The following is a 22,521-nucleotide window of genomic DNA, read 5'->3' as shown; positions in this document are numbered from 1 at the left end:
CACAACTGAGCATGTAGGGCTGCATTACCAAGCCAGAATTCATCTCTGCGGTCCCCAAATCCAGCAGCATAGGCCTTCCAGTTTCGATAGAAATCCTCACGTCCATTGCTGCGTCTCAGGAATACCTAGAAACGGAGCCAAAGAGTCCGGGTGCATATACACTATTGAAGGAACTCAGAGAGTGCATCTTTCTGAGCAGAAGGAACATCAGATTGTGGAAAGAGCACCAGTCCCCAACTCTGTCCGCCATGAATTTGACACAAGGAGCAGGAAATCTCCCTTCTCTGAGCTGTGGTGGTCTCACCTGAAAAATGGGGATTAAAATCCTACACAGCTTGTATGGTAATGGGGTTCATACAACCCCTGAAAAACATGTAGCACAGGGCCTGGTAGATAGTAAGTGCTCAGTCAGTGTTGACTAATATTAGTAATGGGCTCATTGATCATTGCCATTTGTACTTCACAGGGTTGTCTGAAGGATCAAATGAGATAAATTACAAGAAAATTATTGCTCCCTGATTTTTACCCCCAGCTTCCTTCCCATTGCTTTGTTTAACAGATAATTACTGAATGCATCTGTGTGACAGGCCCTATTCTGCAAAACCTCAGTATATCAGTGTTGGAGTGCCGGGGGATGACTTCCACCCCCTCCCCCATCCTCGCTGTCCCCTGTCCGAGGGCTCAGGAATAGGTTTCCTCAATACTCACGATCCATCCACCGCCATCAGAGGTCATGTCACAGAAGACTTCCAGGGCCTGGGCTTTATCACCATTGAGATAAATGGTGTAGAGCCCAGAGGTCGTGTCTCCATTGAGCATGGCTTGGGAGCAGTCCCTGGGGAATGGGTACAGCAATCCAACTGTGGGATAAGAAGAAATAGAGCTCTCAGGAGCAGGAGGACTGGCAGTAGCTTTCAAATCACAGCTCAACTGTTTATTGGCGAGATTCTGTGGACAAGCCACTTAATTCCTCTGAGGCTCTGTTTCTCATGTGCAAAATGGGGCCAAAACCTAATTTGCAGGGGTTGAGAGGTGTGGATAGAAGGGCTCCATCTCAGTCCCTTGTATTGATGGACACAGTCAATGCCATCAGTGGGAGGAGAGCTGAGCTACCATGAGGGGCATATGTCAGGTTGACCTTGACCTACAGCGGAGGAGCCAGGTGTCAGACACCAGAAGAGTCTAACATATAGAAGGAATGTCTGATCCAGGGGCCCTGCTGCTTATCTCACAGAAAATAGCCCCATAAACTAAAGATTGAAGGCTGCTCAAGTCTGTTCCAGCCACAATGGCACCTCAAAGGCGGGTAAGGCAAGGTCAGATATGTCCATAAGATGAACGACCACAAATAAGCCATAAGGCCTGCTCTCCCTAGATAGATAATGCAGCTGCTTTTCTAAGAAGAATAATGTGCCAAAATCCTAGCAACCTATCAGCCTAGAAATTGATAGGCACTCACCCAGTCAAGGCACAGGACGCACTCAGCAGGCACCCTTCTCCCCCAACACCCTTCCCTCCCCAAGTGGGTTTTTCCTTTAAAAAATGCTGCTCTCAGATAGAGAGCCAGAGCCGTTTTTTCTTTCTTTCTTTTCTGCTGGCTCCCACCTGCTTTCTACTGCTTTCTTCCTCTAATAAACCTTAAACTCTCTACTTAAACCATGACTTGCTGCATTGTGTGGATTCTTGAACAGCTCCGGATCTAACACCAGGCAGCACCTGATAAACACCTGGGTCAAGTACGGCCAGGTTTTTAGCACCTGGCAGATGGCTCAGTGTGGATCAAGGCACTCTATCGGCAGCAAGCTGCTTTGAAAAATCTGATAAACGCTTTGGCTCTTTGATCTCCCCAAATACGTTTCGATCCACGATATGGATGCAGAAGACTCTTGAAGCTACAGACCAGGATTTCGGTTCTGAAGCTGCCACTTCCTTTCTGATGACATTGAACAAGTCATTAAACTGCTTTGGACCTGGGAATCTTACAGAGATAAGATAAATGCGGGAAGCATTACCAAGTGTGATGATGTGACACAAAAAAATAAAACAAGTGATAGAAATTGACAGTACCTGGGCTGCACTCAGTAGGGGTCCTGAGAACAGACCTTTGTCAAAGCAGTCCTTTTTGTCTGATCTGACACCTGCTCTCTTTATCTTCACAGCCCTTACTGAAGTTTCTCGATTTAGCTGTTTTATATATATATTTTTTACAACCCTGGTCTGAGTGCATATATAGGGCAGACTCATCTGGCGTAAAACCCAGCAAAGAAGAAGCACCTGCCCCAGCAGATGTGTGCCAAAGGACTGCTGAGGGAAATGTGAAGGGCGTGGAGGCAGACCTGGGGCACTCAGTGTATCCCAGGCTCAGGGATATCCCAAGACCAGCTCCCCAATTCCTTAGGAATGGAGACTGCCTCTCATCCACCAGCAGAACAACTTGCCCATTTATCATCTGCAGAAGTCGCCCACCCAGTGGCAAGGTGCAAGGGAGATCCCCTGGCCTGAACAGCCCAAGCCTAGCTCTGACTCTAACTCATGAAATAAATAGCCTTTGGGCAGGTCATTTAGTTTCTGGAAGTGGCTGCTCTCCACCAGGAAATTGGGCATGATAACCTGGCCCACAGCTTCCTAGGAAGACTGTTCATGATTAAGAATGTGGACAGGCTTTGTAAACTCTGAAGCCCTGAAGGGGAAGGGAAGGGAAATTGAGCTTATACTTACTTAGCCTTGACCATGGGTCACACCCTGGTCTAGGAGTTTAAATACAATACTTCATTTAACCCTCCCCAGGTCCTTGTGAGTAAGGGATGATTACTCATCTCACCATACAGATGAAGAGACAGAGGCTTGTGGAATGGAGGTAACTTTGCTAAATCACAGAGTAAGTGGGGGAGATGGGCACTGAATGCAGACGTGCTCACTTCTAGCCCTCCCTCCCTTTCACTGCACCCCTCTGTACCCATATTCATTCCTTGGGCTTCCAGGTGGAGGCCAGGAATTGATCCTTTTCAGAGGTTTATTTGAAACTTAAAGTAGAGGCCAAAGAGGAAGTGGAGGGTTGATTCAATCAACAAAGTTAGACTCTCAAGGCCCCAGTCGCTCTCCTGGTTCTGCTTACTTGTGGTGAAGATGGTCTGGATCAGCTTGCTCCTTAGAGGCCCATTCAGTGCCTGGATCTTGGCTGTGTAATGGGTGGATGGGCTCAGCCCTGCCAAGCTGTAGGAGGTGGTGTCTGGGCCCAAAATGACTTCCTAAGGGAAGAAGAAAGAATAGAATAGCTTTTGGTCACAGAAATTCTCAGGGTATAGACAATGCATGAATTGGTTCATTCTCCCCTCCATTCGTTTATTCAATCAACAAGAGTCCATTGAGTACCCACCCTGCGCCACACTTCATGAGATGACAGAGATGGGGAAGGTGCAGCACGAGTGAAGGTCCTGGGGCCAGAAGGGGCAGAGCAAGGTAAAATAATGTGAGGAGGCAATGACTCAGCCATATTTGATTTCAGGTTGGGGAGCAGTGGAAGAGGTGGGCAAAAGCCAGATCATGAAGGGCCTTAAATGTCAAGCTGTGGAATTTGAAGTTTATCATTATATGGAAGGTGGAGCCCCAAACGGTTTTAGAAAAAGTGAATGACACAAATCCAGTGATGCTTTTAGAAGCTTAATCTGGTGGCAAGATGAATCACACAGGGGACAAAGATTTAGATTTTGAAACCTGTTAGGTCAGTGGGTTGCTATATATGGCTCTTTATCACAGCCCCTTGAGAAGCTTTAAAACAGTATGCTGCCTGGGCCCTATCCCAGACTGACTGAATCACAACAGCCAGAAGTGGGCCTGGCAAGGTGTTTATTTAAGAAGCTCCCAGATGATTCTGATGGGCAGTCAGTTTGGGGTTCTCTTGAGTCCGGAGATGATTACACTAGCTCAGTAGACATATCATGATGAAGGCTTGTGCTGGCCCAGCATGTCTCTTTTGTAGAATAAAGATGTCCAGGAGAGGCAGAAGTGTGCAGCTGCTACAAAACCTCCTCTAACTACTCTTGTAGTCTGCAGCTGGTGACTGTGATACTGTCCATAGGAGGTGATCAGTTTGAGTTTGCCAGAGATCCTCTTTCTTTTTAAATCCTCTTTCTAGCATCCAGTTTCTGTGAGATCACCTTTTAACAGATGACCTTGTGCTTGGGATTGAAATCCAACCTATACTAGTAAACTAAATAAAACAATTCTATTTACAACCTGCTAATAGGGCAGACTCGGTTTAGGCATGGTGAGTGAGCACGGGAGCCCCTGGAAGGCTTTCCCACATCCTTGGAATGGGCAGGTATGTTATTCTGATAGCTCTTATGGGGGAATTTAGTCTCAGAGAGATTAAGAGACTTGCTCTAACGCCATAATTTCTTGGTGGCACAGGAAAGTTTTGCATCCTGGTTTCACACACCCTGTCCAGGACTTTTTCTCCTTGATTTTCTTGAGTGAGCTCTATGAAGTTGGGGGTTGGACATGAAGAGAAGTTAACCAGTGACCCAGTTGACCTTTGTGAGGCTTCAGGTCTGGTCCCAGGGGGAAGGATCAAGTGTCAGGTAAAAAAGCTGAGCTCATTAAATTACTTGGGGATACAATTACCTGTGTGCTCTCTAGACTGTCATGCTAAGTTGTTTTCTAGGCAATTAGAGTAGATTGAAATGAGAGCCATGGCTTTAGATAAACATAGGAACTTAGAATGCCTGGCCAGGAAGGGACTTTGGAAATTGGTGAGTCAAATTCACTCATTTTATAGATGTGAAGACTATCACGCAGAGAAAAGAAAGAACTTGCAGTAAGTTAGTTCATTGTTATACTAACTCCAGGAGGGACCTTGGTAGCAATTAGAAATGTGTGTGCACTTCTGATAAAACATGGCTGACTGGACATAGCCATCTGTCTCTGCTTGCTTCTGATATCCAGCAAAAAGAGGGGAAAGGGGTAAAAGGTATAAACCCCAAAGGATGAGGGAAACAGGAGAAGAGACGGAAAAAGGCATGCAATGTTAGAATATTGGTAGATGGAAAGTGGGTGGTTGAGCAGCAACTGAGTTGCCAGAATGGAGATAGCTGGGGGCTAACGAAACACAATGGGGAAAGCCTGTCAGAGTCTGGTTAATATATGCCACAGAGTCCAGTAGGTTCAAAGGAACAGATGTCTTTGAAGACCAATATGGAAGGTGGCTGTACAAAGTTTTGCTAAAAAAATCTGTGTAACAATCATTAGGTCTCCTGATCTCTTCTCTCCATCCTTCCCCACCCCAACAACCCAGCTGACTGTGCTTCCACCATTCAGGTGCAACGCCGAGGCTTACTCTACAGAGAGGTTAAGCCAGAGAGACTCTGGATTTGAATCCATCAGACCCAGTTGGGGGTGAGCCTGAGGTACTACACTGGAAACAAAAGGTGGAAATGGAGGCTTAGTTTGAAGGCTTTAGGGGCTCTCTCTGAAGTAACTGATTAGCTCAAGAAAATAGTCTCACTGTCCTGCTATTTGGACAAAATTACTGGGTACTTGGCCTGATCACTCCACGGTAAGCCCCATAGCTTGCAAGTCCGGCTTGTGTGCCTGGAACTCCTACTCAGCTATTTCATCCTTGGCTCAAGTACAAAAGGACAGATGGGGATCAATTTCTAACATGAAAGAGGGAGACCCAAACCAAACAAATCCAAGCAGCTGTGGTGAAACAGAAAAAAGAAACTTGGAGGAAACACAAGGCAGACTGTATAACAAAATATCAATAACACGTATTCTTAGAAAGGAAGAGAAGAAAGGACATGCAAGGCAAACAAAATGTTAGAAAAAAGACAAATATGAAGAGACTAAGCAAAAGATGTTGGAAATACAATGCATGGTGACCGAAAGTAAAATCTCAATAACAAATTTGAAAGGTCAAGTTTAGAAAAACTTTTTTTTTGCTCAGAATCTTGAACAAAAAGAGAAATGGGAAATAGGGGCAAAACTATAATTAGAAAGTCAATGTATGAGGGTCAACATTTGTTTATTAGACTTTTTTTTAAAACTATTTAACTTTTAAAACAATGTGCCTAATTTTAATTAAAGTAAGAGTTCTTTCAAAAATATTATGCCATGCATCTGTCTTCCACTATTTCTTAAGTTCCCTCTCTCCACTCAGAGGGGAGGCATGAGAACAATGTTTTTTAATTCTTTTGATTCTGGCAGTGGGTGGGGAATATAATCGGTGGTCCCCAAATGCTTTTCGTTTGATAGTTAAGTCAAAATTAGTGTTAGAGCTGAGAGAAGGAGTATATTTCTTTTAGGAAATAGTGATTTGCCTGATGTCATAGAATGAGTGAGTGAGAGAGCCCGGGCTAGGACCCGTCCTTTGTGTACTAAAATAAATATGGTTTTGTTTTATTATTGAAATGACCTTATGATCAGGCTCAACTTCACTCCTTTATTTTAATTTATCCTCCTCCACCAATTTCTGGATCATTTGTGTTCATTTGAGCAAGGCTGTCCAACAGAAACGCCGCATGAAATAAGAGAAGCAGTTGCAAAGCATCCTGCTAGTGCTAAGACCATCTCATCACAGCACAGGTGCTGTGCATAGACAGGTGTGGCACGAATAAATACAGAGCTGCAAGGCCATCTCCTTGCCTACAGCCCTTGGAATTTGCTTAAAACCCCAGTCTGGTTCCAAAGTTTAGTTGTTCTTGATGGAACGATAGCAAATGTCCTGGTGAAAAGAGTCAAGGGAGGGAGAAACACCTTCAAGCAGCCATTATATACTTGCCATGTGCACTGGCTCTCGAGTCTGTGTGGGACTAGAAGTGAGAGCTGACTACCTCCCCGTGGCTCTCCAGAATTCCTCTTCTCCTCTGGAGGAACCACATCTCCACCTTGAACCTCTACCTCATTGCCCCACAACAATATCATAACTGAGAGGAAAGAGAAGCCCCATCCCAAGCCCTCAAGCCCTGATTCCCAGCCCAGTGTGGGCAGCCGATCTGGGGATATCATCCCCCGAGTGCCACGTCTTCCCTCACCTTCTCTGCAGCCAATGGCTCCCTTCAAAAATGGTTACTTTTTCTGACCTGAGTTCTCTTCCTCATGTAAATGTTCTTTTGCCATAGTACCCAAGGAGCCTCAGAGACTGCCAGCGTATGTTTTCTTAGACTTTGGCCAAATCCAACCAAAACAAAGATAAATAATTTAAAGTAAAGCAAAAAAGAATAGTTCAACTCTTATAAAGATGTCTGTAATCATTCTGACTTGTAATTTTTAACTCACGTACAAAATACTAAATCTCTATTCAGTCTTCAGGGGAAAAAGAATACACTCCGTTATCAAATGTATTTTTCCCCACTCTCACAGTGATTACTGGATTACATTGTTGATCGGCTGAATTTTTTCCTTATACTAACTGTAAAGAAAGGTTCCTGAGTAAGGGATCCTTGGAGAAATGGTTCATTCCAGGGGCAGGGATGGAAAAATACAAGATGAGATTAAAACATCCTGTGGTACCAGATAGTAAGAAAATGTTTAAATAAAATGATGGGGGCAGGGAGAAAGGACACAGGGGCCAATTTGAAGGAGCTCCCAATGCCCAAATCTGGCCAAGTTGAGTAACAAAAGAAATGATCATAACCCATAAAATAAAAAATATCCATGAAGCTATACTTATATAAATACTTAAATGAATAATATAATTAAATGGGGGAGAAGAAATGGTTCTTTCCTACAGAAGGATTTCAATTAATAAACATAAAAATAAAAATAGAAAATTACCACTAGGCAAAAACTACAGTAAATATTTGCACAAGCAAGAATCACAGGTGTATGTTCAAGTTAGTGGGCAAAATGATATTTGCATTAATTACTTACAAGACACTTATTCATTACAAAGAGAAAAATAATAACTTTACAGTTGAGAAACCTAGCAGATGGCACCCCAAGCAAGTGTTCAAAGTCAACATCCCAAGTAATAAATCATGTTAACATCATTGACATGTGTCATTGATATGTGTCAAGAAGAATACAACATCATTCTAGTGGTATTCTTACCAAAAAAACACAAAGTCACAATCTATTGGAAAACATCAGACAAACCCAAACTGATAGAAATTCTACACAATAACTGACCAATACTCTTGAAAACTGTCCCGGTCCTGAAAGACAAGGAAAGACTGAGGAACTGCCATAGTTTGGAGGAGACTAAGGAGATATAGATAGCTAAATGAAATGTGGGATTGATTCTGGGTCTGATAAAGGGCATGAGTAGGACAACTGTCAAAATTCAAGTTTGGAACGTAGATTAGTCAATGGTATTGTAACAATGTTAATTTCCTGGTTTTGGATAATGGCTGCCTGAGATGATAACATTTGGGAAACCTGTAGGAAGGGTACATGGGAACTCTCTGTACTCTCTTTTCATAACATGTCTGTAGGTCTAAAATGATTTCAAACTAAAAAGTCAAAGAAAAAAGCTCATGAGTAAAGACTATGAAGAATATTAACAATAGCCATAAACAATATTAACAACTGATGTCCTAAGGATGTGGCTATATATACTGCGGTATGTAATGTATTGATACTACTTGTGAGGTAATATATATGGTAAAGACACAGAAGCTCTTGGCCTTTGTTCAATAAAACATTAAAGGACTAAGATTCCAGCTCTTAAAATGTCCTCATGTCTTGTGAGCCATGGTTCTTGACCTTGGCTGGCTGTCAGAACTGTGGTCTGTTTAAAATGAGAGATGCTGGAGCATATGACTCAGAAACTCTGGCACAGTATCCAGTCCTTACTGATTTTTGTTTTCAGCGCCTCAGCTTCACCAGTTAAATTCATCCCTACTTCGAGAAAATTTCAAATGCTTCAAACAGCAGTGCAGAGATGTTTATATACATCAAGATACCTTGACTGTACCATCCACAGATTCGTAGACCAGAAGGTAACCGGTGACGGACGCCTGGGGGTGCTGCCAGGTGAGGAGGGCAGTTTCTGACTGAATGTCAGTAGCAGTCAGGTCTCTTGGAGAATCGAGGTCTGGAGAAGACAGACAAGACATTCGATAGCCAGTAAGTCAGCAAGTGAGGGATGAAACTTCCTGGCTGGGGATCAGGAGGCCTGAATTCAAGTCTTTGCCCTACCACTGACCCGCTGACCTTGGGCAAGAGCCTTCCCCATCTGTATAAGAGGAGGCTGAGTTGTGTGACCTGCAAAGGCAGAAATTCTAGGCAGTTTGTCTTTTCCCAAAGACCAGGTTTTCCCATGCCCAACATGATCTTGATGGACCCTGGCTGGATTTTGGGAGAAAGATACAGCTGTGAACATAATTACCACCATCGCCATGTTTCTAAAGAAGACAGATCAGTGCTAATGCTGGCACTCACCCCTGCCAAGATGTTTCTCCATTCCCTGCTTGCTGAATTTTGTGAAAAGATCTCCATGTATAAAACCCAGTGGTCACATAGGAACACCTGCCTGAAAAGCCTTTCTCTTAAAAATGTTTCCCTGCCTAGAACATGGATCTTAAATACTGGGTTTAGGGCCAGTGGGGACTGGTTTTCCACTTAAAAAGCTCTCCTCTTGAAATCTTTTCCTAGTCTGTGGGGGGAAGAAGGTCATTTAAGGTCAAAAGGAAATGGTGTGTTTCTGAAGGTCTTAATGGAGTGGACACGGGTGAATTTAGCTGCTGCTGCTGTCTTCTCATGGCATGGACCTGATTTAAGAAAGAAGAGTTGTGGAGGTTACTGTTTAAGGTGGAAGCTAAGGGCAGGGGCTTAGAAAGGAGAGCCTCCATACCTGTTGTGAACTTGGTAGTGAGTGTTGAGCTCTTCTGGGGCCCTTTCTCAGCAAAGATTCTCAGCGTGTACTCCGTGGCAGGCACGAGGTTGGTCAGGGCATACTCCACTGTGTTCCCGGACACCGTGCGTGTAATTTCTGGCACTAAACACAAAATACACATATCGAGGCGGTTACCTCTCGCTGTCTGAACTGTCAGCAGACTCTCTTTTGAGTGCTCACTTTATATGCAAAGGATTTATCATTTGGAGACTGGATTTTTCCAGGCATCAAATCAGAAGGAAGGGGAACTGGGGGTCAGGAGAGCACTGGCTGGAAGAGCTTTGCAGCAGAGACACAGAAACAAGCTAAAGGAGAGTTGCAGGTAACATCCTCAAGGCTTGAGCCACCCAAATTTCATTTGTCCTGGTGTACATCAACCCCTCTCCTTCACTTATTTGCAAATTCTGTTCTGATTTGCCAAATTTTTTCAACTCATTAGGCTGAGGGATCACAAGAATGGGCAGTAGCAGACCCCCCAGAGTCTGGTTGCTGCCTCTCTGCTCCACTGCAACCCTGGAAACCAAACCTCGGTGTCCAGGTGTATTTGTTTATTTTGTAAACGTAACTGACCAACTGCCCTGGCTTGCCAGGGGCTGAATGGCTTCCCAGGGAGCTAAAACTGGGAAATTCCCAGGCAATCCTGGACAAGTTGAGCACCCCTCCTGGTCATCCTCCAGCCCCTTCTGGACCAGCCCTGTGGTAGTCATGTATCCAATTTCTATAATTCCCATGAATTCTACCCTGATTTATGTTGGTTCAAGAGACAGCACCATCTTCCCTGACTTAGAAGTGTTTGCTCACAGGGATGCTTAAGAATAAAAAGAACAAACCCAACCACCTCTTCCCCCTTTGCTCAGTCCTCACAAAGAATTCTCTTAAATAGTTTTCAGGGTGAATTAAGATTTTCAGAGGCCCCAGGTACAGGCAAGATTATGGTTCCCTCTTGTCTTGGCACTCCAAATAAAACGGTCCTAAACCATAAAACATGAGACTTACATATACTTTAAATTAAAATAGATTTTTTTTTTTAGCATAGCTCATTAAAAAATAGTGGATTAGTTCATTGAAAAGTAATCTCTCTTTCTCCTCTCTCTTATTGTTATTTGTATTTGATTTACTTTTCAGCAGCTGTGCTTTGCTGGTGCCCAAAGCAAGTGTTTACTCTGCCGATTGGATAAATCAGCAAAGGTGGCTGCAGAACCGAGGAAAAACACTTTCTCTTTTTAAAATCAAGTTGGCTACAATGGGTCCCCTCTGTGGTCTCTGAAAAGCTCAGGCTCTCAGCACTGCCAATGGCAGCCTGCTTAAAATTTTAGACCCTGGACTCCTTCTTTGTGAGAGATGACAGCTGCTTCCTAGAGAGAGAAGCTTACACTGTCCGGTAGAGAGAGGAGACAGCAGGACTTATTTGATGTAGCCACCTTATTTTCGCTCTTTTGCTTGACAACAAGCAGAGGGGATGGGTAGAGCCTCCCTCGCCACCCCCTGAACAGGCCTGTCCACACCACAACCCACCCCGGCCCCAGCCCAAGAGTCTATCTGAGGTCGAATTCAAGAACCACAAGACATTACTGACCTTTCTCACCTACCCACATATTTTTGCCATCCTGTGCCCAAGTATGGCATGGACAAGGGAGAGTGGGAAGAGTTTGTAGCAGGACAGACACTCCTCAGAGAGGGGAGAGCCTTGGACGGGACCTCACCTCTCTCCCCAGTGTAGGAGATGACGTAATTGTCCACTGCAGCGATGGCTGGCTGCCACATGGCCAAGGCCTCCGAGTCCGTGATGTTGGCTGTCACTAGGCGAGATGGACCATCCAGAGCTACAAAGAGAGAAGGTGACATGTTGGAGAGAGAGGCAGATGGGGGAATGACATGAGGCCACAGCTGCCCTGCTGTCTGCATAGCTCCTGGACTCCAGGTTTTAGGACACAGTGCCAGCTGCATGGGTTGGCTCAGAGTCCCAGGCTTGGAATCAGGCTGACCTGGGTTTGAGCCTTGATTCCTTCCCCCACTGGCCTGGTTACCTTGGGTCCCTATTTATTTCCTCACCTGTGAAATGAGGATAGCAATTTGCCCTGGCCTTATCCCCAGAGCTGGTTTGAGTTTCATGTGATGTTGTGGATGGAGAGGTTCTCTGTAAAATGAAAAGGGCTGAACACACCACAAGGATTCTCATTACTGTTCTTATCATTTTCCCAAGGGAAAGAACGTACCAAAACAGGAGACTGTCCGAGACTTTTCTGGGCTCTGAGTGATATCTCTGTGTAGGGGCCCTGGACATGCTATACCCAGGTTCCATCTTGACTTCTCTGTTTAGTGCCTGTGTCTGGGAAAATCATTTCCCTTCTCCAAACTTCACTCTCTTTAGGTGGCTACTGTGAGGATTAACTAGACAGTGTGTGGAAAATATGCTTGGGGAAACTCTCAATAATTGCAGTTATTATTAATATAGCTATTAAAGTATCTGGAGTCTTAGATATGATTTCCAAATGACCTGCACTGAGAAAGTACAGATGTCCAAAAGGTATTTCTCTCCGGTTGCTTTTCACCGACCACATCCACTACCCAACGACTCTTTCTTAGAAGCCAAACTAGATATAACTTTTGCCCTCTTGCTTTCACTACTCAGTGACCCCTCATGACAGCCCTGGGAGGATGGAGAGAAGCTGTCCTCAGCTAACTTGCAGAGGAAGAATCTGAACCCCAAGAGATGAACTGACTGGCCAGAGTGAGGATGAGGCCAAGTAACGTGGGGAGTCCACATTGTCGCCTCTGAGTTCCTTCCTGTTCCATCATGCATGTACAGAATCTCCTTTAACTGGCAAAGACAATTGGGCCTTGGGAGGAAACCCATTTGGCTTTTGCAATCTGTTGCCTTGGAGAATCCATGAATGGAAGATTTCTTTGGGGGAAATAAGGCCTGCAGGGCAGGGCAGACAGGACTCTGGATTCAGCTGGGATGTTTTAATTGCATATTATCAACTCTTTCAGGCTATTAGGATATTTTTAAAATTTCCTATGAGGCCCATTCTTTGGATCCCTATAATGAGTTGGACTGGGTAATTGCTCATATATCAAAGGATAAATTGTTTAGGGACTTGGTTGTAACAGGCTGCCTGAAGAGAAATTTTCCACTTCATTCTCCTTCAATGCAATTTGTTATTTCCCCCTTCTTTACAGTGTACGGTACAAATCAGGTTATAATCGGAGAATAAGCCTTTATTTCAGAGGAGCATGGACTTTGCACTCAGACTGACCTAGGCTCAACTTTGCCTCCAGCATTTACTAGTTACATGGCCTTGGCCAAGGTATTTAATTTTCCTGGGTCTCACTTGCCTCTTCTGTAAAATGGAGATGATAATAGCTGTGGGATTAAACATGAAGGGTTTAGCAACAGTGCCTGGAAGATAGTAGCTGCCAAATAGAGAACGGCTGCTTTAAAGCTGTAACCACTGCAGGTGTGTGTGAAGCACCTATGGTAAGGGGTCCTTGCAAACGATCTTGTACCAGAAGGGTCGGGGAGGAGGTGGTGGACTATCGAGTACAATCATTTACACTTACAGATGTTTTACATAGCTTCATGCCATCCTCACAGTACTCTGCAAGGAAAGTAGAATTATATCCATTTCACAGAGAAGGGACCTGGACCCCAGAGAAATGAACTGACAGCTCATCACTTCCTAGCTCACATAGCTAGTCAGGGGTAGAGTTGGGATTTCAGCCCCGGTTGGTATGACTTCCGAACCTTAGCTTTTTCTTCTCCAAGAGTCCCAAATGAATGAGACCCTGGAAGGCTGAGGAGGGACCCCACTCACAACAGGCCAGGGATGGCCCAGGAATGAGGTCTCTGGCACTCCAAAGCCAGTCCATTTTCCGTTACTTTTCATAAATAAAAAATTTCCTACCAGCTGCCAAATCATGAGCTAAAATGCTAAAGAAGGGACGTTACGTAGTGTGCACAAGAAGTGTCTGCAAACAGACAAAACGTACCCGTGGTGAGAGACCCCGAGACAGGTTCACTTTCCTCAAAGCCCTTTGTGGCAATGACGCTGACAAGGTACTCCACCCCGGGAATGAGCTGCACCAGCTTGGCCTGAGTCCTGGTCCCATCCACAGTTACAACGGAGGGCGTTCCTAAGACAATAGAAGCAAGATCAGGAATAGGGGACCTCACTGAGGCTCCTTCACTGTTGCCCCAGGAGTGGGTGTATCCAATTTCAGGATGAAACCACAGCTTTACCCAGTATCATTGACTTCTTATTTGCTCCTACCCTCTGGCATAAGGGAAGAGGGCTTACTTTTTGTATAATGCACTTTCTATTGGTGTCGATGCCAAAAACCAAGCCAGGGGAGGAAAAACATGAAGTCACAGTGTACTAAAAATGGCAAGTTTCCATTCAGTAGAGTGCTGGCATGTTGTGCAAATTTGATTTTCTTTATTTTGTTTTCCACAAAGAATACAGAAAGCTCACTATGTATTGTATATGTGATTTAACCTGTTTTCTTGGCTTAGAAATATATAGGCTTCCTCCTGGGAAATTCTTCCTACTAGCAAAAATTCTACTGTTTAAAAAAAGAAGGTGGTCATAGTTAAGTTGTACTCTTACATTTATTAAGAAGTTCAGAGTTTATTTTTCTTAGAATTCCAGGGCTGATGAAGAACTTGAATATCAAACTCCCCAGAGAGACATTACAGCATTCCTCTGAAGAGATTACCAACTTAACCTCTCTTTACACACTTCCACTAGCAGGAAGATCACCACCTGCCAATGTCTACAGGCAGATTTGACTATGCTTCCTCCCTGTGGTTTCCATTGTAATCCATGGGGCAAATTACACTTCTCAGAAATTCAAAGACAAATGCCATGTCCCTTGCACCTTCCTTTCTGCAGACTAAATGACCCTGGATTTTAATCGGTTCCTCACGCAACATGGTCTCGAGTCACTCTACTTAAAGTATGGCACCAGAATTCAATGTGTCAGGCACGGACCGGCCAGCCTGGGTCAGAGCAAGGCTCCTGCTCATGACACTTTGATTCTACTCATGCTGTTAAATTGAATGAGCTTCATGTCAACAGAACATTATCCTTTTGAACCCAAGGAAGTGCTGAACTAGCACCCCTGAACCTGTAAGTCACAATTCCCCATCCTATACTGAGACTCATAGACTTGGGATCCCATGGGCAAGACCTCACTCATATCCACATCAAGATCAGCTTTCCAGAAGAGTCGGCTCCAAGAGAAAAAGGGCCAGGTGTTTAGAGTCCTCTGTCATTGTGTGTAAACATATGGGGGGATGATTTCTTGTGGCATTTTAGAATCTTAAGGCTGAAAAGACTCTTATTTACAAGGTAGTTTCTTCCAAGGATCTCATAGCACTTTATAACTGGGGTTTCTCCACATGATCTCAAAAATAGGGAACTAGTTTCCTTTGACCCTGATGTTTGAGAAAAGGGGAATTATCAGGGTTGTTCTCACCATTCTACATAAACCCTTCAGGCTGCCCCCTGCCCCAGCTCCCAGTTTCCTACCTCCTGCAATGGGCACGTAGGTAATCCGGAAGTTCTCCACCTGGGCAGTAGGTGGCATCCAGCTAACGGTGGCCGAGTTTTCAGTGATGTCTGAGAAAATGATTTCCTTTGGGGTACCCATGGCTGTCAAGGAGAAAGCACAAGAGAAGCCCCCAAACAGTTAACTATCATGCATATTAGTGATTCTCCTTGGATTCCTAAACCAGAATACTCAGTATCTAGAATTTGTGTGTGAACCAAACCTTTAGGATGAAGGCTGTGATCTGTGGTCAGGTTGTGACTTGACTGAAACAATTGCTCCATCATTTGGATTCAGGGTCCAGTGCTGTAGAGCAGCTATTAGATTTTATTCAAGGAGAAAGTCAGCACCGTACATGATTCCCAAGCAAGTAATGGGTAGGGGTGGATACGTGGCTTGGAATATGACCCCTTTTATTTTAATTTTTAGCATTTTTTCAAATCTTTGCTTTCTAGTTCCTTCTATAAAATAATACTGAGACTTGACAATTCCAGAATTCTTTGCAACTCATAAAGTCCCCTCACACGTGTTCCTTTTTACTTAATTCTCATATGTCAACTGTCATGAAGAAGGTGTAGTTGTAGCCATTTGACAGATGAGCAAACTGAGGCTCAGTTCCCCAGTGAACATTCTTGTAATGTGATCTTTCTGGGTCCCAGGATTGGGCAACAGAGCTGAGTACAGTTTTGGGATCCTGGAAACAGCGTTCACATGGAAACTGACCTTGACAAGCCCATTCCCAGAACTGGAAGGAGGTCCAAAGCCAGGGTGGTGACCTCAGGCCTGTTACCAAAGCAAATACCCAACAAACATTGGGTCTACCTGGTGGGAAAGCCATAGGCAAGGGGCAGTTTCTGCTCCTTAATTGCCTCCCCACAAACTCAGTTTCCTTTGGCTTTTATCTCTGTATTTTTTGGCTCAGATCTTTGCCCTCTTCAGCTGACTGTGCCTAACTGGAGAATTCAGGAAACAATTTTCAGGTCTCCAGGGAGCTCAGTTCCTCCTCCTTTATCTTCTCCAATCCACATTGGTCATTAAGTTTCCAAATCCCACAGCCCACTTTGGAGACCAGGGTACTTACCCCCATTTCTATATTTTCCTGTCATCTAAGGTATCTCCTGCTATGGCTTTCTCCTGTGACCTGGTAGCCATCACCAGACTCTGTGTCTGCCTGGGTTTTTGTTCTTTCTATGGAAAGCTTCAGAAACCACAGGGCTCTGGGGCTTAAAATATCTTGATTATCTAAATACCATTGAGAGGCTGGGCAACCTTGGGAAGGTCACTTTGCCCCTGTGAACCTCAGTTGCCCCATCTATCCAGTGTGAAGAGCAGTAACTACCAAGGCAATGTTGTGAGGCTCCAATGAGATAATGGATTTAAAACCCCTAGTACAGCATCTGGCATGCAGTACAAATTCAATAGACACCATTGCTTTCCCTTTACTCTATTTCCCATGTGACTCTTTCCTCCATGGGCCACACTAGCTTCTGAGGCAGTCCCCAGGAAAGTCCCAAATGAGGGCAACTGAGAAAGAAACCCCAGTGAAGTGGGTAGCTCAGGGACTGAGGCTCTGCTCTCCCACAGCCAGCCTGGGCCATGCTGCCCTTTGCTCTGACTGAAAACCCCACTGGTGCAGGTCCTGACAGTTTAGAAGGTGTAACTTGTGATCACAGCTTTCCTGTCTAGATCTCAGCTGTCTCATCTGCAAAATGGCCATAATATCCGCCCCATCTCTTATGCTGTTGTGTTAGTGGTGCCAATCATCACACATTCCTGGGGGCAGTGCTTGGAAAAAGTGGCAGCAGGAAGACAACCATGAGCAACCTGAAGGAAAGATGTGTTAATGGTGGATTCCAGGGACAATGGGGTGATACTTTTAGACAGAAGATCTTAAGAGTAAAAGATTATTTGTTGTTCTAATACATCTTTTGTGTAAATAGGGCCCCCAAGTCTCCAGTGTCACAGCAGAGGAGACAGGCACTTGGAACCTGAAGATTGAGCTTCATAGAGCAACTAAATTACACCCACTGAAAAGTTGGGGACCCCCAGGAAAGTCCATGACTCCTGTCTCTCTTTTTGAGGGGACTTGTTGATTAAAAAAACAAACAAACAAATTCCAATAGGGGAACATCTGGAATTGCTAAAACTCTCAAGGAGGTTGAAGTGGGCTGCTATCTGCCACTCTACATAAAAAGTTGCCTCCCCAAATCTGGTACAAATGCCTTTAAATATGTGTCTCTTGATAATCATTTTTGAGAATGCATTCTCCTATGAACATATACTTATTCAACACAGTATGTGGCAGTTCCTGTGCTAGACTAAGGAGACAGCTGTTGCACCCAGTACGGTTTAAGAGCAAGCATTTTGAAGTTAAACGGACCTGGGTTTGAATTCCACTCTGGCCTTACTAGCTGGAAACACCTTAACCTCTTGGGTCTCAGTTTCTGTATCTGTGAGATGGGGCTGACCGTGACACCCCCTCATCTGCCTGTGCCATGAGATTCAGTGAGACAATGTGTGTCAGTCCCCTTGTTGTGCACGGCATGGAGTATGTGTATATAATTGGCAGTTTTCATCTTTTTGCCTCACGGGGGAGCACATGAGTCAGGGCCAGAGTTGCCCAACACAAAGAGGTTGATCATATGGAAGAGAGGTGTATTAGTTTCTTAGCTGTGATGGCAAATACCATACAATGGGTTGGCTTAAGCAACTGGAATTGAATGGCTCACAGGTTTGAGGCTAGGAGAAGCCCAAAATTGAGGTGTCAGCAAAGCAATGCTTTCTCCTCAAAGACTGGAATCCTGGGGTTGGCTGCCAGTGATCCTTGGTCCTTGGGTTTTCTGATACATGGCAATGCACGTGGTGATGTCTTTTTCTCTTCCAGGTTTTGTTGACTTTCTGTTTCTTGCTGTTCCTGTGGCTTCTCTTCTTGTGTCTGATTTCCTTTGCTTATAAGGACTTCAGCATTTACTGGGTTAAGGCCTGTACTCGCTCAGTTTGAGCACAGCTTAACTAATGACATCTTCAAAGATCCTATTTGCAAAGGGGTTCACATCTACAGGACGAAGGGTTGGGACCTGAATATGCCCGAATCCCCAACAGTCTGCCCTCTGGCATGTCATGACCCCAAAAGACATGCAAAATATGTTAATCCCATCACAACGTCTCCAAAAGCCTTAAGTCATTTCAGTAACAATGCTAACTAAGTATAAAGTCTCTTCAAAATCAGTTATGGATATTGTCCATCCTGGAACAAAATTCCTCAGTCTGATGGACTTGTGAAACCTAGAAAATAAGGTGTCTGCTTCTAATATACAATGGTGGGACAGGCATAGGGTAGACATTCCAATCTTGAAGAAAGAAACTGTAAGGAAAACAGGAGTCATGGGTCCTAAACAAATCCAAAACCCAGCAGGGAAAAAACTCCGTTAGATTTCAAGGTCTGAGAGTCATCCATGGAGTGATATTTTGTTCTCCAGGCCTGATGGAGCAGCAACGCCACCCCTTCCAAGCACTTGTGCAGTAGTCAGGCTCTCCCCAACCACTGGGGGAAGGTCCCACTCTCTCCCAGCATTGGGGTGGCAGCCAGGCTCTCCAGGCACACTGGGGCCACCCTACCCTCTTCAAGAATTGAAGCGACGGCACTTTCCTTGAGCAAGGGGGTCCACGTGGGTGCACCTGCTTTCTTCACCTTAAGGGATCTGTTAGGTCCAGCCCTTGCTTCCATGGTTCTGTCTTTGAAGTCATTCTTCCCTCAGTTCATCCTTTCTATGTCCGTTTCAGTCCCAGCTGGCAGGGGTTCTGCTTATACAAATTTTGCAAAAACCTTGCTGGGTTTGCCTGCAGTTCAAGGAGATCCAAACCACCAGACAACAGAACTTTCTTCAGAGCCTTCCTGGATAACCAAATTGCCAATCCTGACTCCCACTGAAACGGCTGACTGAAGTCATGTTCAGCCACACCTTCTTTAGCAAAGGATTGTTCAGCTAAGCCCTCACATGGGACTCACTTCCTGAAAGCCAAGGGAGATCCCTAGCAGAGCCATTTCTGGTCCTGGTTTCAGAGCATGCTACCCGGATAGGCTCAGACTTTTCTAAACCATCAATTTCCGGTTTCTTTTGCTTAAGATTTCAGTTCTCAGCTTACCCCTTTCCTCTCACTTTTTACTATAAGCTTCAAGGAGAAGACAGGTTGCACTTGGCTTGGAAACCTCAGCTAAATATCCAGGTTCATTGCTTATAAATTCCACTTTCAATCCACCATCAGAGCACAATTTTGCCAAGTTCTCTGCTACTTTACAACAAGGATGACCTTTCCTCCAATTTCCAATATCACATTCATCATTTCCTTCTATGGCCTCAATAGAAGGACTTGTAACGTCCATATTTCGACCAATAGTCTTTTCAAAACAATCCAGGCCTTTTCTACCAAGCACCTCACAATTCTTCCAGCCTCTACCCATTACCCAATTCCAAAGCTATGTCCATATTTTTAGGTATTTTTCATAGTAACATCTTACTTCCCAGTACAAAAAACTGTATCAGTTTCTCAGCTGCTAAAACAAATATCATGCAGTGAATGGGCTTAGACAATGGGAATTTATTGGCTTACGGTTGTGAGGCTAGGAGAAGTCCAATATTGAGGCATCAGCAAGGCGATGCTTTCTCCCCAAAGACTGTAGCATTCAGGGGCTGGCAGCCGGCAATCCTTTGTCCTTGGATTCTCTGTCACACGGCAATGCACATGGCACTAACTTCTCTTTTCTCTGGGTTCCATTGACTTCTGCCTCCTTGATCTTCCTGTGGCTTCTCTTCCAGGTCAAATTTCCTCTGCTTCTAAAGACTTCAGCCCCATTAGATTAAGGCCTGTGCTCATTCAGTTGGAGCACGCTTTCACTAATAACATCGTCACAGGTCTTATTTATAATGGTTCATACCCACGGAACCAGATCTTTTGTGGGAGACACGATTCAATCCCCAACAGGATGCTCACCAAGCAAGTGTCTCTGCAGATCTGCTGACATCTGGCCCTGAGTACACTGTCAGTGTGACTCTGTGGTATGTGGCTTCAAATGTATCTGAATTGGAACTCAACTGAGGACTCAAGAGACTACCTGGCTGGAAAAGGTGGGGTGGGGTGGGGGAACATTCTGGGAATTGGAAGAAGGGGATCTCCCAAATTGACCCCATCCCACTAGCCTTCTGGCCTCGGGTGAAAGCCCTAGGAGTGTGTGTCTTGGTGTGGGAAGGGAGACAGCTTAAGAAAACATTTCTAGCTGCTCTCTCTGAGCACTAGGTAGACAATAGGAACCTCCAGAAGAGACCGTCAATATCATCATACCCTGCTGCCGGGATTTCTTTCCTCTTTTCTGCCTATTCTGGGACACTTGAGATGGTCCACAGAAGCATGTTGGCATTTAACACCCCAGAGGCAAAAGAAGCTCCTGGCAACTCTACACCTCCCAAAGAGGAATTAAGAACTCCTGAAAAAAATAATTCAGACAACAGAGGGGAAGAGGAGCCATTGCAAGTGTTTGGATTGACAGAAAGAACAATAAAATAGTAACCTAATTGTTCATCATTAGGGGAAAGGTTAAATAAATAATGTATATTGGATTATCTCTGAAGTTTATTCATAAGTTAAAAAAAAAACAGTGTAAAAGAGTGGGTAATATATTAATCATCATCCAGAAAAGGGTAAAAAAGGAAAGTAAATTTTATACCTAGTTTTGTCTATTTGTATAGACTATTTCTGGAGGGACACACAAGAAATTGGTAACACTGGTTGCCTCTGGATAAGGTGTCAAAGGCATAGTGGGAGGTAGAGAGACTTCACTGTATATCCTTTTTTACCTTTTCAATTTTGGACCAAGCAGCCTGTTAAAAAAAGATTTAAACAACCCCAAACATACCATTCAACTAACATTGTTAAAATGGGCAAGGAAACTCTGCTAAATATTTACTAAACATTAATTACCTAATTTAAACCTCATGGCTATTTTTTGAGGTAAATTCTATTTTCCAGATGAGGATTGAGGCTCAGGGAGGAAAAGAGACTTGCCCAAGGTCATACAGCTTGTGAGAGGCAGAGCCAGGAACAGACTCCAAGGATCTGCCCAAAGGCCGCACCTGAACTGCTCGGATACTCTGCTCGTAACTGCCCTCCCTCCTGGGGTCCTTGGGGAAGGCAGGCTGTACTCAGGCAGAGGCGCCGTGGGGGGAGAGGAGCTGGAGCAGCTCATTACCAGGACAAAAAGGCCTAGCATGTCTCAGAGAAAGGGTTCCAACTGTGGAAGGAAGGAAAGAGAGAAGAGGAGAAAGGGCGGAAAAACGAAGGGGACATTTCAATAAAGGTGATGAGTGAAGGGGGAAATTAGACTCCCCTTCCCTGCCCCTCCTGAGTACTTGAACATATGTGTGCAGACACACATGTGTGCACAGAAGCACATATGCGTGTGCAAACACACTCTTCTCTTTGATGTGAAATACAAGGCTCCAGAGAAGGAAATCAAAGAGATGTCTTTTGGGGACAGCAGGTCTGTCTTTTCTTTTGTTCTTTAAAAAAAAAAAAACAAAACTCATGATTTATTCATTGTCTTTTGTGCTTTAGAAATGCAAGGCCCCCAGGAAAAAAAAAATTCAGCCAAACAAAACCAGTGATCGAAGTAAACTTTGAAAACACTGTTTATAAACCAAGGTCAAAATCAGGCTCTGCCTCTGCTCTGGATTCGTTTTATGGGCAGCCGCAGAGAGAACGAGACAGGGACTTGTATTGTTCCTGCTAATAAGGAACAGGGCCTCTCCTCTGGCTAAGCTGCTGCCAGGATCTCAGCTTTCCCTCCGCGTCTGCAGATGCTGATTGTAACGTCTACAGGTGGCTTCTTGGAACTTGCTAGGTCCTGCAACTTGACCTAATAAAGCACCCATCTCTAGAAAAAGTGGGGAGGGTTTTGGCTAATGCTGTGCTCCATGCCTGTTTCGGAGAAGGCAAGAATGCACAGTCACTGATTATCTGCAATCTAGCCCACTTGTATTTAATAGTACTAAAGTAAGTTGGTCTTTTGGGTTCTAGCTGTGTGTCCTTAGACAAGCCCTTCACCTCTCTGGACAGCAGAATCCTCATGCACAAACAGA

General features: G+C 44.5%; 1 protein-coding gene across 5 annotated transcripts in view; it reads right to left on the bottom strand.

The window, feature by feature from the left end:
• TNC (tenascin C) overlaps positions 1 to 22,521 on the bottom strand; it is a 98,876-nt gene that overhangs the window by 6,936 nt on the left and 69,419 nt on the right. For all 5 annotated transcript variants that reach the window (XM_037797974.1, XM_037797970.1, XM_037797971.1 and 2 more), the window contains 8 exons: positions 15,370 to 15,492; positions 13,829 to 13,972; positions 11,539 to 11,658; positions 9,794 to 9,937; positions 8,904 to 9,034; positions 3,116 to 3,248; positions 709 to 860; positions 29 to 125 (listed from right to left, as the gene is read on the bottom strand). In XM_037797974.1, coding sequence (XP_037653902.1) covers positions 29 to 125; positions 709 to 860; positions 3,116 to 3,248; positions 8,904 to 9,034; positions 9,794 to 9,937; positions 11,539 to 11,658; positions 13,829 to 13,972; positions 15,370 to 15,492 — 1,044 coding nt within the window. The remainder of the gene's footprint in view (positions 1 to 28; positions 126 to 708; positions 861 to 3,115; positions 3,249 to 8,903; positions 9,035 to 9,793; positions 9,938 to 11,538; positions 11,659 to 13,828; positions 13,973 to 15,369; positions 15,493 to 22,521) is intronic.

The sequence above is a fragment of the Choloepus didactylus genome, chromosome 10 (genome assembly GCF_015220235.1).
Source record: "Choloepus didactylus isolate mChoDid1 chromosome 10, mChoDid1.pri, whole genome shotgun sequence".
In the NCBI taxonomy this organism is placed as follows: domain Eukaryota; kingdom Metazoa; phylum Chordata; class Mammalia; order Pilosa; family Megalonychidae; genus Choloepus; species Choloepus didactylus.
The sequence above is the reverse complement of the archived record's forward strand: the minus strand, read 5'-3'. Positions and strand labels throughout refer to the sequence as shown.